This window comes from Rattus norvegicus, chromosome 17 (genome assembly GCF_036323735.1).
Source record: "Rattus norvegicus strain BN/NHsdMcwi chromosome 17, GRCr8, whole genome shotgun sequence".
NCBI classification, from domain to species: Eukaryota; Metazoa; Chordata; class Mammalia; order Rodentia; family Muridae; genus Rattus; species Rattus norvegicus.
The window spans coordinates 82,227,501-82,240,605 of NC_086035.1; the positions used below are offsets into that span (position 1 = coordinate 82,227,501).

Below are 13,105 nucleotides of genomic sequence, written 5' to 3' on the forward strand. Positions count from 1 at the left end.
CAACAGCAGAGGAGAGGGAGGCTGATACTTCCTGAAATGAGTTCTGGATAAAGATCACAACTGAATAAAGAAAGTTTGGTACCTCTTAGGTATGGAATAAGGCAGATGTTTATGTGGAACAGGATAGAGAATTGGCCCGGACAGAACCTGTAGCCAAGAGTAAATAGAATTGGAGACTACAGATCACTTTTCTATAAAGACCAGAGTATTTGAGGTGTGCTGCCCAAACAATGTCTCTCAAGACCCTTCCACTCTGTCATAGTTGGGAACAGTTTTAGATAAGATGTAAACAAATGAAAGTAAGTGCTTTCCAATAGAACAAAATCACAAATTTGATTTTCACAGGTCAGGAAACATTAATCTTTTATGTTCTACCCCCACCAGCAATTAGCTTATATGTTACAAAACCAGAGAAATGATCAGATTTAGCTTTCTTTCTATTTGCTGGTCTCTCTCCCCAGTGGTATTAGCTAAGGTTCACAAGAACAACCTCTTCTCTCTGTGTCTTAAGTCCAGATAGAAAATAGCAATTAGAAGCCCAAGCTGGGACATTAAAGAAAAAAGAGAAGACCTGTCTTTGAGGGGCTCCAAGCCTCAGAATTAATTTGGATAAGACAGCACTAGTTTCTACAGGGGTATTACAGATAGAGTTGGATAGATAGAAAGATGAAATCACAGAAGGCCCAGAGGGGTTTCTTTGAGAAAATATCTTTTTATTCTATGTGTGTGTTGCCTGCAGTCCTGTCTGTGCTCCATGTGCATGCAACATTTGAAAAGATCAAAAAGATTCCCGGGACTTGAGTTACAGATGGTCGTGAGCAGCTGTGTCAGTGCTGGGGACCAAACACAGGGTCTCTGCAAGAGCAACACGTACTCCTAACCATTGTGCCATCACTCCAGTCCCAAAAGATGTTCTCCATTATCACATTTGGTCACGAGAAAAAAATCAAAGATTAATGATGGCAGGAAGACAGATACTATTTAATTTGTAGTATTAAACCGTGGCCTTTCTTTTATGGAGACGGTAGATTATAGATTTGCAAAAATCTTTGTTTTCTATTTAGAAATTTGTTGATATATATTAAACAATTTTAATTTAATGTTTTGTATATGAGTGATTTGCTTTATATATTTGTGTACCACGTGCATACCTTGTTCCCATGGAAGCGAAAGGAAGGCATCACATTGCCATGAATCGATGTTGTGGATGGTTGTGAGACGTCATGTGGTTGCTGGGAATTGAACCCAGATCCTCTTCAGGAATAACAAGTGTTCTGAACTGCTGAGCTTTCCCTCTAGATTCATATATAAAGAATAGGTATAAATAGTATACATGTATAGTGTACATGTATAATATGTTTATATATGCATATGTATTCATATACATACACATGCATAATCACATATATATTTCATAGTTTGGAAATTATTTAGTCAAACATATTGATTAAAAATAAAGCTCTGTGGGCTAGAGAGGAAGCTCCGTCAAGTGCTTACCTGGCAAATGTAAGGAGTTCTACCAACATAAAAAGACAAGGGAGGTGACACACACTTGTAATCCCAGCAGAGGGGTAGAAGAAACAGGTGGATCTTTGAGGCTTGCTGTCCAGTCATCTCACACTCTTTGAGGAATTCCAGCTCAGAGAGAGGCCCCTTCTCAAAGTCACAATCTTGGCTTCTAGGGAAAAAAGTCAAGCTTGACCCCTGGTTCTACGTGCACATGTATACACATGTGCACCCCAACACATGTGGTACTATATATACCTCAATGTACACAAATGTGTACACAGAGAGAAATACTAGTTTTATGTTGTAAAATACATGGTGAGAATATTTATAGGCCTGCTAGTTTTGGACTTAATGATCTCGTGTCTACATCTATGATGCATGAGCAGGGGAGTTTGATACTGAAGATATTCAATTATTGCTCATTGATAATGTTAATGAAAACAATCTCTCTATTCTAGACCCTTCTGTGCCTATCTCTCCAACCACGGCACCAAAAGATGGCTTTGTTAAGTATGGTAAAAGCAGCTATGCCCTTATGAAATTGAAGTCGCCATGGCACGAAGCAGAGAAATACTGCAAGGATCGTACTTCCCTGCTTGCCAGCATTCTTGACCCCTATAGTAATGCATTTGCATGGATGAAAATGCACCCATTTAATGTACCCATATGGATTGCCCTGAACAGCAACTTGGTAAGATGCTAGAACATTCACAGCTTAACATGATCAGTAAAATGACCGTCCAATGAGTTTCTCTTCCCCTTTCTTCAGTTGAACACTTACCATGAAGCACCACTGTCAACGGTCTAGTGACCTAGTGATATGTGTCAGAAACCAAACGGAGAACTCTCTGGTATTTACAGTAATTGACTTTGAATAGTTATATCCAAAATTATATTGTACATCTCAACAGCTCCATGCATTTGTTTATCCCTCTTCAGTGTCATAGTCACACAGCTGCAGCAGCACGAGACTAGAAAGTAGGTCAGGAGCATAGGGAACAGGGGATGGGATACTTCATTTTTTTGTTGCAAAACAATTTAGAATTGTGATGGGTCCCAGACTTGCAGAGTTTTTAATCTATGTGTGAAAAGTGTTTCACTGAAGTCATATTCTTTTCTTCCAAAGCAGAGAGAGAAGGGTTGGTGGAGGACTGGGGCAGAGTGAGGGATGAGGTGCCAAACTAAGAGAGGCAATGAGGTAGTGACGAGACTCCTGAGGCAAATACCACCCATCATTCCTCCGCCCACCCAGTAGTTAGCAAACCAGCAAGCAGCATTGCTGAGGTCCTGGGGCAGGGGAGTGGCTCAAGAGGGCTTGTTAGAGAAATTCAACCATTCTCTTTCAGTACTTGGGTTAAATCTGGTCCTCACATATGCTAGGCAAGGGCTACACCACTGAGCTCTCCCATCATCCCAAGAAACTCAATCTGATTAGACATGGACTGGGGTGGTAAGAGCTGAGGGTGGGTACCAGAAAGCATGAGAAGGAAAGAAGGGCGTAAGATTGGATGGTGGCCTGAGGTCAGGTTTCATGGAGCTTTAGATTGTGGTGCAGAAATGCAAACTAATCATACACTAGGTACTTCCTGGTACCTAGTGAAGGGTACCATGGGGAAGGCGAAGGGTGAAGAATATTTAAAATAATTAGTCCCATGTGGTTTTGATGATTGTGCTTAGATAAGAAATTTTCATATTTCTGTGGACTATTTTTTAGATAATGAATGTATCTGATAAATCATTCATTTCTTCTCATAGATTTGTTTCAAGTTGGCCATCAAATGTATTGTGGAAGATGAAATACTTTCCCTCAAGGCTGAAATTTACGATTGGAATAGTAATGGCATTTTCATGATACCTCTAGAGTCAATGATATGCAAACATTATTTGAGTAAATGAGAGAATGCTGCACAATTCTACCTTGAGATAAAAATGTGCTTTTAATTTTTCCTGTTGGATCTTTAGTGATTGTCTGGGTAAATTAAATCATGGAATTAAGATGAGGGAAGTGTTTCAGCCTTAAAAAAGTATTTCTCCCTCGCTAATGTTTTGTAACACTGTTCTTAGGCATTACTTATAAAACAACTTTTAGGTCATGTACTCTGATTGATAGATAAGTGGTATTTTTTATATGGCTAATTAGCTTGGATGTGATCATACATTTGTCTAAATTTAAAAAGAAAATATGTCAAATGTGCAAATGGAGTAAAATAGCCAACTTTTAAAAATAGCACGATCCGCATGGTTGAAAGGCCACTGATGTTGTATCAAGACCATAGCTCCTCTAGAGTATACAGGGATAATGGTCTCAGCTATCACTTATCATTGGTTTCTCAGCAGCAGAACAAGATCATGAGAACAAATGAAGGTTTCTTTCAGGATTCGATGATACAGATGTTATTTTAATTTCAGTAAGATAAATGTTATATTGTTATGAGAATCCTACTTCTCTTTAGCCATGAGAACAAAGGCAGCTTTATGGAATAAACACATACTCTTTAGTCACTGTCTCCTTTTCTTACCAGTTGTCTTTTTGTAAACCATCAGTTGTGACTCCTTTCCTCAATTTCTTAATCATACATATAATTTTGCTTTTTTTCACTCCCCCAAACCCTTCCATCCAAGGGATCATCTTCATCTCTGTACCCAATGCTCTGTTCTCATTTTGTCTCTCTTTCTTTCCCTCTCTCTCATCCTGCCCCTCTCTCTCCTTCTCCCCCCTTCCCCCCCTCTCTCACACACACACAAACACGCATGCACACACACGCATACACACACATTTCTCAAAACTCTCCCCTTCCTCTCTTCTTCTCTTAAAAAAAAAGAAAGAAAAAGAAAAAGTGAAAATTTCACAACAACAAAAATCATTTTTAAAAAAAAAGCCAAAATACTTTCCAGGTTGTAGACCTAAAGATGGTCATGAAATAATCACTTTTAAGAAAGGGTGTTTTTACTGAATTTGAGTTGGTAGCATGACTTATAATTTATTAAAAGTGACCAGTGTTCAAGGTTCTGGGTCAAATTACAGCCTCCAGTACTGTGCTTATCCCTTGCTTGTTTCCTTCATGCTTCCTATGAGAAGGAAGACTGAAGCACCGTGATTGTTTCTCTTTGTGCAGACCAACAATGAGTACACTTGGACAGATAAATGGAGGGTGCGGTACACTAACTGGGGAACTGATGAACCCAAGCTTAAGTCAGCATGCGTTTACATGGATGTCGATGGCTACTGGAAGACATCATACTGCAATGAAAGCTTTTACTTTCTCTGCAAAAAATCAGACGGTAATTGGATGTGCAAAAGGGCGTTGGGGAATCTCAAGATGTCTGAAATAAACTATTACCCATTAGTGCTGACTTTATTAACCAGTAATGTATCCTGGGTAGCTGAGAGCAAAATAGAACATCCGCTCACCCTAACAAAAGATGGACCTGGCTGTCAACCAATATGCACAGGTCGAAATGATGGAGATGGAAATTTGCATTATTCCTATGATTTACTTGCTCGTGGTAGACTTCTGAATGCTTGCTATTGAAATTGTCCTCTGAATCTACAGCAACAGATTCTCCAAGAAGGTGGCCTTCCCTTTGGTGTCAACAACACAATTGCTTTAACTGAGTTGCACCGGGATGCATACAACTTGAATTCAGTAAACAAAGTTTTGGACGAAGTCCTAGAATTCAAGCTAGGGCAGTTTGTCGCAGCTGTCCTTAGCTAAGAGGACACTACAGGACTTAGAATCTCAGAAAAGAAGTGGCTTGAAGGAAATCCACCTCATGAATTATTTTGACATAATTTGTTAAACTTGTAGCATTTTTATTTGTTTGTTTACTTGAGATGGGGTGTTGCTATGTAGACCAAGCTGAATCACAGCTCCAACCACCTCCATCCCTAGAGGGCTGGGTTTAAAGGCTATGTCACCACTCCCAACTTAACTCTCAGACATCATTACAGAAGTCTAAACATCACTAATTGTAAATTGTGAGGAATACGATTCATGACCACTATTTTCTAAGTATACTGGAAACAATAAAGTAAATGAAAAAACCGACGAAAAATGGTAGCTCTAAATAATGAACATCAGTAAATTATATGTAATGGTAGAGGATATAACTTTCCTTAGCTATAAAAACAATATTCCATGTATTGCAGCAACCCCAGCTTTTATTTATGAATTATTTTGATTCCTGTTTACTTACAGAAATCCCGGCTACGGAACCCCCACAGCTGCCTGGCAAATGTCCAGAGTCAGAGCAAACTGCGTGGATCCCTTTCCACGGCCACTGTTACTACATTGAATCTTCTTTTACAAGGAGTTGGGGTCAAGCCTCCCTGGAGTGCCTTCGAATGGGTGAGCGCCATGTTTCCGGAAAGAAAATCCCATAGTAATCTATTTCTAGATCAATGACATTAAAATGCTATACATCAAGATGTAAGGGGTCTTGAGTGGCTTTCTATTATTTTCTGTTGCTGGGGATCAAATATAGGGCACTCCTAGGTAAGAGCTCTACAGTTCTTGCCAGTGAGTCACGTCCCCAACCACATGTGTATTTTTATAAATATAATTTCTTTTATTAACAGAATAGTCAACATCATTTCCCACAAATGTAATTTATAATTTTGTAACCTCAAAATTTTGAAGAATTTAGATTTAAAAGCCTTTTTATTAAAATGTAAAATCTTTCTATCCAAATAGTCTGAATTCTTAGCGATCTGATCCTGTTACTGAACGCGTTATGCTTCCGTATCATCACTAATAAATTAGATTTTATAACTGATTAGGAAATGACTTCTTTATTATTAATAGAAGAGGTTGTATGCCTGTCTGTTTTGTTTGTAAGGAAAAGCAAAACCAAACTCGATCTTAAAAATGGTGACGATAGCTTTGCTGTGGTTGTTTTGACAGAGGGTCTTACATATTCCAGTGGCTTTGAATTTGAAACGTAGCTGAGGATAACTTTGAACTCCTGATCTTCCTGCCTTTGCCTCCCAAGTGCTGGGATAGCAAGCACACAAAATTTTGTTCAAGTTAAAAAGAATTTCCAACTTAAATTAATAAAGTGGTTCAGTCAACTTACGATTTCTGAACTATACAATGAGCTTACTGAGTTCCTGCTCCACTTTAAGCTGAGAAACTTCTAAATCCCGTTTAGTTATTTTATTAGTGGTTGACATGAGGATTATGATGCACTTCATAATTTGAAAAGAGCTCCGAATTTATTCTGATACCCACTTGTGGCTACTGGACTGTTGGTTTTTCAGTGTGGTTGTTGGGAGTTTAACTTTCAAAGGTACCACGGGGCTAAAGAAAAGCTGTGGGCACATTACCAAGATCATGTTTTCTCCCTCCCCCACCCTCTCTTTCTCTCTCCCTCCTTCCCTCCCCATCTCTCCCTTCATCCCTCCTCTCTCCCTCCCCTCCCTCCCTCCCTCCTTTCCTCTCCTTCCTGTCCTCCTAGAATCTTTGCAAGCCCATGGCTAAGAAAATTCCAATTGTTTTGCAGAGGACTTGCAATATCCCTTCGACTTTTTTTTAAAAAGACTTTTTTTTTTATTATGAGTACACTGTCACATTCTTCAGGCACATTAGAAGAGGACATTGAATCCCCATTACCAGTGCTTGTGAGCCACTGCGTGGTTCCTCTGGAAGAGCAGTCAGTGCTTTTAACCACTGAGCCATTTCTCCACCTCCACAAAACTCTTACAAGTTGCTTAAGTGTTTTGCTTTTAAATTTTAAAATGAATCTGCACAAACTTTATTTTCAGTTTTAGGTATTATATTATCTATCAGATAAAAGGAGCAATTCTCATTGATCAAAACATGTCAGAAGTATTTTAAAATTTGAATTTTAAAATTTGAATAATTGCATGCATGGCCCTGGGCTAACACTGTACCGTGTGCTGAGCCTTGAGTAGAGCTCAGGTTGCCATTCATTGTTCTTAATATCAGGATTTTTCTCGGCTACACTCATTATTCTTGTACACTTTGCAGGTGCCTCCCTGGTTTCCATCGAGACTGCTGCCGAATCCAGTTTTCTGTCATACCGTGTTGAACCTCTTAAAAGTAAAACCAATTTTTGGATAGGCATGTTCCGAAATGTTGAAGGTAACTCTTGCAAAACTACTACTTTATTAATATTTTACCTTACTAATATTTTTAAATGTTGTATAGAAAACAGTGTTTTGGTTCCAGCAAGCCAAGCCTTAAACACTGATTAGTCTGTGGTGAGGCTGAAAAGTTGAAATCGTACTTTATTTGCAATGACCAAAAGTTTAAATGACATATTGTCCATCCCTGAAAGTTGTCAATTCAAAGCTCTCCTGTAGCCGTTAGTTAAAAAAATATTCAGAGAACAGTTTCTTTTTCTTTCCACCATAATAGAAATGGTAGAGAAAGATGAGCGTGCATTTTCCCATTAAGTGGAAATAAATTTTCAACTAAAGCAATCTAACAAATACATTCTTGCTTTTCTTCCCTGTAACAACTTCCTATTAGCGTCTTGCCTGATAGAAGGGAAGGAAACCATTGGTTCTAGCATGACATAATAATATCAGGGTTAAGCATTTCATGCAAAGGAGAGGAACATAAGACGGATTGTTTCTAACTCATGCTTTCGCTGGTTTTATTTGATGGCTAGGAAAGTGGCTTTGGTTGAATGACAATCCTGTGTCCTTTGTCAACTGGAAAACGGGTGACCCTTCGGGTGAACGGAATGATTGTGTAGTTCTATCTTCATCTTCTGGCCTTTGGAATAATATCCACTGTACTTCATACAAAGGATTTATTTGTAAAATGCCAAAAAGTAAGTGAAACATTCTTTACTATGGTTATGTGTTCCCAGACCACCATCTCCCCCCAATTGTAACATGCTGACAAAGGGCTAGGGTGGCCACCTCCCCTTTGCTTACTGTTCTCCGTTCTTGGTGGGAATCCATCCTGTCATGAGGATCAATCTCTGCCTGTGGCTTTGAGTGAAAGGCAGTGGCTCTGACAAACCTTGGTTTACTGGTACATTTGTAATGTTTTGCTAGGTTGTAAGGAGTCTGGACAGCCTATCTCCTCAGTGCTACTGCACTAGGAAAGGCGAGAACAGTCACTAGTCCACAGCATAAGAAGCCAGAGAATTAAGTCATATAAAACCAGCCCAATTTCTATCTGAAATTGAATGGCAGAGCATGCAAAGAAGACAACTTGTAAACCTCTGTTTGCCACTGACTGTACATGGGTGATATTTTTTGCCATTCTACCAATCTTTACCAAAAAACGATTATTAATTGGAATCTGAAATAAGTGAATGAGGAGGCCTGGTGTAGTTCAGGGACAGAACCCTTGCAACTGTGATTCCTATGATCATAATCAGTCAGGCAAGCAAGCAAGCAAGCTAGCAAGGAAGGAAGCTAGCAAGCAAGCAGTGAGCATAGTTTTGTTTCCTCAGTAGGTCTTATTGTTTTGGAACTGTGTAGGTTTTTAGTTTATTACTCTAGTTTAAGATTCTCTACCCTTTGCTATAGAGAGAGCTATGGTTACAGTCCCTGGTGTCTTACTTTACTTTTCAGTTAAATGTCTTATAACAGATTAGGCTTCAGTGTACCAATTTCAAAGCCTCTCATCTAGATTACCTTAGCTACACATAGATTTTGGAGGTGTTTAGGTACATTAATGTTCAAATAACACTTGAAAGTCATTATTTTCAAATCTTCTAGCATATTCAAACTTACCACATAGGTACAGGATGCTGCAGGTGTGTCAAAAGACAGAGAAAGTCGGATGGATGGACAGGTAGATAGGTAGGGAGGGAGTAAACAGCTGAACGTAGAGGTGTTTTTCTATTTATATGCCTAGGCCTATGCATTCATGGATATCAATCACCCCATCCATGCATTTACATCATCACATGACATGACATCAGGTCAGATCACATCAGATCACATCTAATGGGTGAGAATCCATCAGATTACATCGTATCATATCAGATCAGATCACAGATAACGATGGAAGATGTCGTACATCTCTAACTTGAATGCAATGTATCTACATGCAGTTATTATGGATTTTTACAACATTTATTTTCTTTCTTTCTTTCTTTCTTTCTTTCTTTCTTTCTTTCTTTCTTTCTTTCAGTTATTGATCCTGTAACTACACATTCATCTATTACAACCAAAGGTAAGATCATTATGAAACCTCGAGTTCACCGTTAGTCATATGATTCTGCTTATTTAAAAAGCCATAGTATCCTTCCTTCTCCTCCACTTTCAGTAGACTGGCTCATACTAACCTTTATCATTAGGCCACAATCCACCTTTCATGATGTTTAAGAAAAAGAAATTTGTATTTCTATGTTAAAAATTTCTTGAACATGCCTAACTGTAAAAAGTTGCCCCGTGAGATCCTAGGAAAAGACATTTCCTTCAAGGTCTTTCTAGGTCTCTCATTTTGTTTTCCTGTTTTAAAAAGTTCATTTTCGGGGCTGGGGATTTAGCTCAGTGGTAGAGCGCTTACCTAGGAAGGGCAAGGCCCTGGGTTCGGTCCCCAGCTCCGAAAAAAAGAACCAAAAAAAAAAAAAGTTCATTTTCATCTTTATAGACAAAGTAAATTAGCTATTTTTGGTGGTTGATACAGGAACTCAACATGAGACCAGTGACTTGCTTATAAATACCTTATTTGTTTATTAATTATATTTAGAAGTTCAGATTTCCATTACAAACTCCCCTAGTTTTAAATTTTTATTTGTAATGGCTACACTATCCACCACCACCATCATGACCACCACTTTATTTTTCTCCTGAAAGGATGTTTGTAAGCAGCCTTACATTATTGTTTCAGTTTGAGAGGATTTATTTTTGTAATATGTTTGTGTGGGACCGTGTGTGTGTGTGTGTGTGTGTGTGTGTGTGTGTGTGTGTGTCTGTGTGTGTGTGTGTGTGTCTGTGTGACAGGCTGTTACATATGTATTGGAGCCTGAAAGAACCAGAGAAACCATTAGATCTCCTGGAGCTATAGTTACAGACAGTTGTGAGATTCTGGAGGTAGGTCCCGGGGACCAAACTCTGGTTTTCTGGAACCTAACCACTGAGCTTTTTCCCCCCTAGCCATCTTTCAATTATTTAATTATTTTGATACAAGTGATATGTGTGAATTCCAGCTGATGCACTACCGCAGTGTTACATAGGGAGGTGAAATAATCATTCTATCCACCAAAACCTCATCTGAACATGTAAAGTATCCTCTATGTCACATTGACTCCCGCCTTCACATCTCGTGACAAATACCGTTTTAAAGAATATTCCTGTGTCAAAGCTTCCCAGCCAGAGCGGCTATGCTGCTTTCTGAAGCATCTGCCCCCCATCCCTTCCCGTGTTCCACTTATTTGCCAATGTTTTATCTGTCTGTAGCTGACCAAAGGAAGATGGATCCTCAACCCAAGGGCTCTTCCAAAGCAGCGGGAGTGGTCATCGTGGTCCTTCTGATTGTGATAGGTGCCGGTGTTGCGGCCTATTTCTTTTACAAGAAAAGGCGTGTACTGCACATACCTCAAGAGGCCACCTTTGAAAACACTCTCTACTTCAACAGTAATCCAAGTCCTGGAACAAGTGACACGAAAGATCTCGTGGGCAACATCGAACAGAATGAGCATGCGGTCATTTAGCATCGTAATGTGACTGTCTTATATTTCAAGTTCATGAAGCCTTAACTAAAATTTTCAGTTTGTTAATTCAATATGATCGTTTCTTCTAAAAAGTTAGCACTGGGTTGCATTGGCCTGTCTTTTTTTTTTTTTTTTTTTCCTTTGCCTAATGGAACGATAACTGCTCATTTTCTATCCTGGCAAGATTAGAGAAACAAAAAACAAAAGAGGGATAGTAAGGCTGCTTGTTGATTGCCACTTTCGAAGATACCCTTGGTGAACACGCAGCATTACAGTCTCAACACCGCTACGCTGGTGGTGGTAGGTCTCATGTCAACTCTGCAGATTTCAAGAGCTCTAGAAATAACCACGTAAGCTGCTCAGGGTCTTTTCAGGACCTCCCAGAGATGAGTTATACACTCACTTGTAAATCAACAGTTAGAAGACCGTGTTAAGATAAACAAGTACACATAACCCCAGACGGAATGTACTCAGTTTCTTTTTCAACAGTCCTGATTCATGGCAATTATTGAGAACTGTATTTATCCATATGTAAAATAATAAACGATGCTGAGAATCTTGTTTGTCCCAGGCAAGGTTTGACAGGTTAAATATTACAAATGTGTTCTGTTGTATGTATATTAGGGAAGTGATTATGTGAAGAAAAAAAAACCCTGTAAATTTACATAACTGGGCGTACTTAGATAATAAATAATGCTATTTATTATCTAATTGATGTGATGAACTAATGTGAAATAAACATTAAAGATGACATCTATTTTGATTTCTGTGAGCTTGTTAAGTGTAAATTTGCTCAAACATAAAATCTAATTGCTTTACATTCGAGTATTAAAGTAGGTGACCGACTTGTAGAGAAATGGCGATTTGAGTTCATGTCTGACTGAATACTGGGGAAGATGATCTTTTCTTTTTTATAAAAGCTGCACAATCTTTTAAGATCCAACAATCCGAGGCTCCACTGTTGGGAATGAGAAACACAAATAACCATTTTCCTCTGGAGTGATGGCTGCTTATTTACAAAATTGCCCTAGATAACATTTTATGTAAATTGTGAAATATCTTGTAGGTTTCAAGTTTCCCAGAAAGTTATCCCTCAGCCACTTCTTATCTTTTTATGTTTCTTTGCTTCTTTATTTTAGAGACACAGTTTACCTGTGAGCCTAGGATGTCTTCAAATTGTTTTTTTTTTAAAGGTTTTTTTGACTTATATACCTCTCTCTCTCTCTCTCTCTCTCTCTCTCTCTCTCTCTCTCTCTGTGTGTGTGTGTGTGTGTGTGTGTGTGTGTGTGTGTGTGTGTGTGTGTGTATGCAAGCAGGCATGTGTCCATGTACATGTGTCCATTCACCCATGTGCCATAGGCACACATAGGAAGGTCAAAGGATGACTTGTGGGACTTGTAGGAGTTGTTTCTGTCCTTCTACCATATGGGTTCCAGGGATCAAACTCAAGCAGTCAGTCTTGGTGGCGAGTGCTTTTACCTTCTGAGACATCTGTCTTGATTCTTGTCCCATTGCTTCCCCGGGTGGCTGTGATCACAGGAGAGTGCTATCATAAGTAGCTGTTCCCTTCACTTGCCCAATGGATCACACACACACTAAGGTTTCTCACCCAGGTTTTGCCTCTGTGGCCTGCATCACTGATGATGTAAAATGTATTTTCTTTTCCTTCCTTCCTTCTTTCTTTCCTTCCTGTGACTTTTTGAGGTAGAGTTTAGCTATGTAGTCTGGCTGTAAAGCTCTGTACCACTGTGCCCAGCTAGAATTTTCTGGTTTGTGTGCATATAGATTTGTGGGTTTTTATTTGAGGACAGAGTAATTGCGTTTTCAAGAAATCCATAATATAATACAAGGGTAAGAAGTGAGTTGTTAATAGTCATGTGATGGAGTTGCCAGTACCACGGCTTGCACACATGATGGGGACAAGGAAACAGGAATCGAGATGTGGGGGATT

The 13,105-nt window shown here is 39.1% G+C and overlaps 1 protein-coding gene across 2 annotated transcripts in view; it reads left to right on the forward strand.

The window, feature by feature from the left end:
* Nucleotides 1–11,911, forward strand: part of Mrc1 (mannose receptor, C type 1) — an 81,687-nt gene extending 69,776 nt beyond the window's left edge. For both annotated transcript variants that reach the window (NM_001106123.2, XM_063276254.1), the window contains 7 exons: nt 1,968–2,200; nt 4,626–4,791; nt 5,709–5,858; nt 7,500–7,613; nt 8,146–8,310; nt 9,630–9,671; nt 10,901–11,911. In NM_001106123.2, the coding sequence (NP_001099593.2) occupies nt 1,968–2,200; nt 4,626–4,791; nt 5,709–5,858; nt 7,500–7,613; nt 8,146–8,310; nt 9,630–9,671; nt 10,901–11,154 (1,124 nt within the window). In that variant the 3' untranslated portion in view covers nt 11,155–11,911. The remainder of the gene's footprint in view (nt 1–1,967; nt 2,201–4,625; nt 4,792–5,708; nt 5,859–7,499; nt 7,614–8,145; nt 8,311–9,629; nt 9,672–10,900) is intronic.
* The last annotated feature ends 1,194 nt before the right edge of the window (nt 11,912–13,105 follow it).